General features: G+C 42.8%; 1 protein-coding gene across 1 annotated transcript in view; it reads right to left on the minus strand.

The window, feature by feature from the left end:
• Positions 1-5,000, minus strand: part of dennd1b (DENN/MADD domain containing 1B) — a gene marked incomplete at its 3' end in the record, with an annotated part of 66,634 nt that overhangs the window by 44,029 nt on the left and 17,605 nt on the right. Inside the window, exon 3 of the mRNA XM_069724625.1 lies at positions 1,404-1,447. Within this exon, the coding sequence (XP_069580726.1) occupies positions 1,404-1,447 (44 nt within the window). The remainder of the gene's footprint in view (positions 1-1,403; positions 1,448-5,000) is intronic.

Below are 5,000 nucleotides of genomic sequence, written 5' to 3' on the forward strand. Positions count from 1 at the left end.
AGTCAGACGCAGCCAATAAACACAAATTTTCGAACAAAAAAAACCGGGTTAAACAAACACCCAAGTCGGACGCAAAGCTTGTTTTTTATCTCTTGATACCAACTCCAATATTTCAGCGCAACGTTTCCACCCATACCACACCAATACATCTTTTTGCCAAATTCAAAATCCTCACCTTTGGGAATTATTTGAGTTTTTTTTATGTAATTTTACATGAGGCCTGGGATTGCTTTGGCACCAAAAGCCAAATTGGCAACACATCACATGAATGAATATTACTGCATTTAACTCTGAATTTTAACAAAGAAACTGTATTTATAGTGACCTGTTATTTTATGGCTGATATCCAGTTCCACCTAATGAAGTCAGGTTTTGAGCCGACACCTATCTGCTGTCTAGGATTAGTGGATCTTTAGAGAAAACAAAGGAAAACCATCAAATCTTACCTAAACTGCCAGATGTAAACATCCATTCAGGTCATAGACAGACTTCCTGGTTAAACTTTAAGCTACTATATTTACTATAGTTGTGCTCAAAGATAATAACAAATATAGAGGGAATTTTAGGTAGAATTAAGACTTTCAAATAAAATGGTTAAGATAATCTGGCTTGTTGCAAAACCTATGGCCTGTTTTCAACCTGTGATCATGTGACTTCTTGCCCCATCATACTTTGGTGAGCACAGTGTTATTATAGGACAACTTGATTTGTAATATACAAAAATCATCCTTTGAATCATGTTAAAATGGGATTTATCACCCATACAGACTGTTAGGAGATGTTAAGGTATATATAACCCGGCATTATTTATCTCTAAATGATTGAGGAAGAACACAGTGAGCCAAAGAGCACAAACCAGGGAGAGTTTTTGCTTTCAGATTGTAAATGAACACAATCATACTATGAATGTGAAACAAAAAGAAGCAGGCAGAGGAGGACAATGAGAGAGCGAGCAAGAGATGGAAATACAGAGAGAGAGAGGGAAAAAGAAAGGGGAAAACAGAGGTGTGCATTCCTGTCATGGTTGCATGATAATTACTGATTCGTCAGTTATTGAAGACCTGCTCACTGCTTTTCATTACCAACAACAGACGTACAGTGAGACAGAAAGAGACAGAGAGGAGGAGGAGGAGGAGGAAGAGAGAGAGAGAGAGAGAAGAGAAGAAGAGAAGAAGAGGAAGCACCTTAGGAGAGTGGTGGTGGTGGTGGTGATGATAGGTGGTGGGGGAGGTTACCACAGGATGGCAGGGTGAGTGAGGGCATTAGGAGGAGAGGAAGGGAGATGGGAGAGGAGGAGGTGGTAGAGGTTGTCTGTAACAGTGAACGAGTGAGAGATTTGGAGAGAGAGAGAGAGAGAGAGAGAGAGAGAGAGGGGGGGGTAGAAAAGCAGAGTGTGTTCCAACCTGGTCTGTGTGGTCCTGGGGGAAGCTCCACAGCACGGTTGGATCTAGAGGTAATTGACAGACAGCATTAATCAGCGGGTGAGAAACACACTGTCTTCGCTAGCTGCCTCAGAACACATACATATTAATGAGAGGGGTGGGGGCAAGGGTGGCTGCTGCAAGTCTGTGCACGTGCACACACACACACACACACACACACACACACACACACACACACACACACACACACACACACACACACACACACACACACACACGTGTACAGAGCAGCGCACAGTTAAAGACAAGAGAGAGAGAGAGAGTGTCTCAGCTGTATGTGCTGTAAATATGCAAATCTATATTCACAGTGTAGATATGATAGCTGATATTATACACCAAATCATGCGCGTTTAAGAAAGTCGTAATAACACACACACATACACTCTAGTTTATGTGCTTAATTATTCCTACATTGATACAAGCCTAGCTGCTTTGCTGAAGAGATGTAAATGTTAAAACTAAAAGGTTTATTATTACAACAAGGGTTTGTGATTTCTTTTTCAGTGAACAACAAAATCAACATGACTGCCGACAGATTAACCGTGGTGATGAATCGATTTGTAGACCAAGGAAGTTAAGTACTTTTAATATTGCTTGTCATTCAGAGTAATTACAGGAAATTAGCTGGGTTCAGCTTTAAAACTGCTATTATTATCAAAATACTTTGGGAGTATTGGCTGCTGTTCAGACCAAATAAAACACGTTATGATCGAATTGTGTGTTTTGCTGAGCTGTGAGGAGCATCTTTTGGACAATTTACAGACCAAACACAAATAAATTATAAAACAAATTACAGATCAATCAACAGTCAAAATAATCATTAGTTCCAGATGACCTAAAATGCTCCTTCTTCTTTAAACGGTGTGCTTCAAAGACATTTAGAGTTTATACCAGGTTAATGATCTTTTACATAAATTATAAAGAGAGTTCAACAAACACATCAACATCATTTTGTGAACAGTAATACTTTTATATTATAGCAGACGGGCATTGTTGCCCAAAAACAGGGCTGGCAACCTGACACATGGCAAATAACTGTACAAAATAACCATTTAATTAGATTTAACAAGCGGCTCCGTTGCCTCGGTGTCAGTCATGCAACATGTCTGCATCTCTCCTAGAGCTAGATTCCAAACTACATACAGAGCCGAGTTTCTCTCAGGCTTATGGCATGTGCTTGAAAGGAAGCGGTCACCCAGCCATAGTCTGAACACAGGGGTCTTTGGTAAACATGGCTTCCACAGCTCCAAGGTCACCCCGTGACCCTGGCAGGAACAGCAAGGGTTTGAAGAGATGAGCTCTCACATGCCAAGTTCACTGTCATGGACGTACAAAAGGCCTACAGGCTGGTGAATACACCCCCCCACCCCACCCCCACCCCCCACCCTCCCTCTCCCGCCGAAACAAAAGTGAATGAGGAAAATTGAAACTCAGCAAACCTTTAAACTGCATAAATACTGTACATCAGTGACTGTGAGCTCAACTGGTCTCAACTCTGAGGCTGATCAAGCCCCTAAGTGAACAATGTATGACCATTTTAAGAAGGTCTCAATTTTGCAAAGATCCAGCTCTGAGCAGATGGCTCAACAAATAATGTAAATATTCATGAAGCTGGAGGAAATGACCACGGCTTTAGTAAAGCTCACATGACGCTACAACACACAATGTGAAGACTAGCTTCATGGCTAACGCACCAGGCTATCAGTGAGAGAGAGGAAGACAATGGACACATGGATGACAGGACGCAGCAGAATCCATGGTGCCTTACATAATCCTGTTGGATAATTTCATGGGCCCCATTCTGAAAAGAGCAGCACAGGGAGGAAAAAAAAAAAAACCCGCAGCGGAGCTCAAAGCGCTATACTCCAAATCTGACCGCCCCCCCCCCCCCCTTCCTCCTACCCTATGATCTGCCACAGTTAGGGCTATTTTATGCTTATTTACTGGGTGAGCGGATGGGAACTGCTGCTGGAGAACAATCTGTAACAGAGAACGAGGTACACGAGGTACGGAACAGAGGATGGAGGCTTGTCGAGTCCAGTGTTGTGGCGTGTCCTTTTTGCAGTGACTGGTCAGGTGTATATGAAAACGCACACGGCTCAAACTGCAAAGGCCGAACCTTTCTCCACGTTCCCTCTGCCAGTATCCGTGTTCACGGCTAATGGACGGACAGGTGGAGTGGGACTGGATTCAAGATCAGGTTCTGACGGGGAAGGCATGTTTCTCTTCGATAGCCTGGCCCTATATTTGCTGGGAACCATTCAACTTTTAGCCGAAGACACCCACAACCCCCAACTTCACACACACACACACACACACACCAACTGTTGTTGTGTACTTAGCATGTTCCTGCTGTTTGTACCGTTGCATTGAATTTTACAGCGCGACAAACGTCTTAACGGGAGCGTGTATGAATGTGCTCTTCCTCTCTACCTTTTGTTGATTAAAGGCGGTTGGCAAACAGCTCTTAGGTGCATTGCCGCCACCTCCAGGCAGTCACAGTACTGCAGATTGTCGAGAAAAAAAAAACGAGGGAAGAAATACAAGGCAATAGTTACAAACCATTAAATCTTTTATTCTATAATGACTTGGAAAATCGTTCCCTTTGCCTCTGGCAGCAGCAGCAGCAGCACATTTGACCCAATGAACGGACTCCATTCTACACGAGACAACGTACCATTCAGTATTAGCTTTAATAATCCCCTCCGTACTGACAGTTCGTTTAATGCACCGCATTTAACGGCAATCGCCTTGATAAAATAATTACTACTCCGTTTTTCTGATGAGGCTGAGAATTAGGTTGAAGGAAGGAAGGCCCCGCTAACATGTATACACGTTAAACTAATGTTGAACAATAGAAACATAGTAGTTGACAACCGTATAAATCATATAGCTCAAAAGCTGTTGATCAGCATTTGCTTGTCAAACTGAAGACTCTGCTGCTTTTAGTTTTTGACTTGTGGTAAAACTAAATAACAAAACTCGGCTGAGATAGCTTGTGATGCAAAATGCAAAAAATAAAAAAAAAATTTTTAGGAATATAAGATCATGACACCTGACCAAGTGAACTTCAGATCAGCACTTCTTCGACAAAATATTTAATGCATGTTGACTAGACGGTTTCCGTTGAGCATGGAGTCACACAGAGACTAAGGTAGAGAGTGTGAGAGGTGCCTGAATAAAGAGAGCATTGCAAAGCAGAAAAAAAAAAAGCCGCCGCAACCACACACACACACACACACACACACACACACACACACACACACACACACACACACACACACACACACACACACACACACACACACACACACACACACACACACACACACACACACGCAGAGAGACTTTTGTCGTGTAGCGGGGGACATATGAGAACTTCAGAGCACCACCAAACACCTTCCTTTATCATTCACATGTCCTCTTTCTGCTCCATCCTGTGTGCACCTTCCTCTCTTTTCCTACAGGTACTTGTTCTTTGCTGTTCAATTCTACCTCCACATTTTACTGCCAATCATTTCTTCCCCTCTCCCTTCTCCTTCCCCTTTCCCTCCCCTC

This window comes from Brachyistius frenatus, unplaced genomic scaffold (genome assembly GCF_029030835.1).
Source record: "Brachyistius frenatus isolate BFR_SWC_R1_liver_20210118 unplaced genomic scaffold, ASM2903083v1 Contig_385, whole genome shotgun sequence".
NCBI classification, from domain to species: Eukaryota; Metazoa; Chordata; class Actinopteri; family Embiotocidae; genus Brachyistius; species Brachyistius frenatus.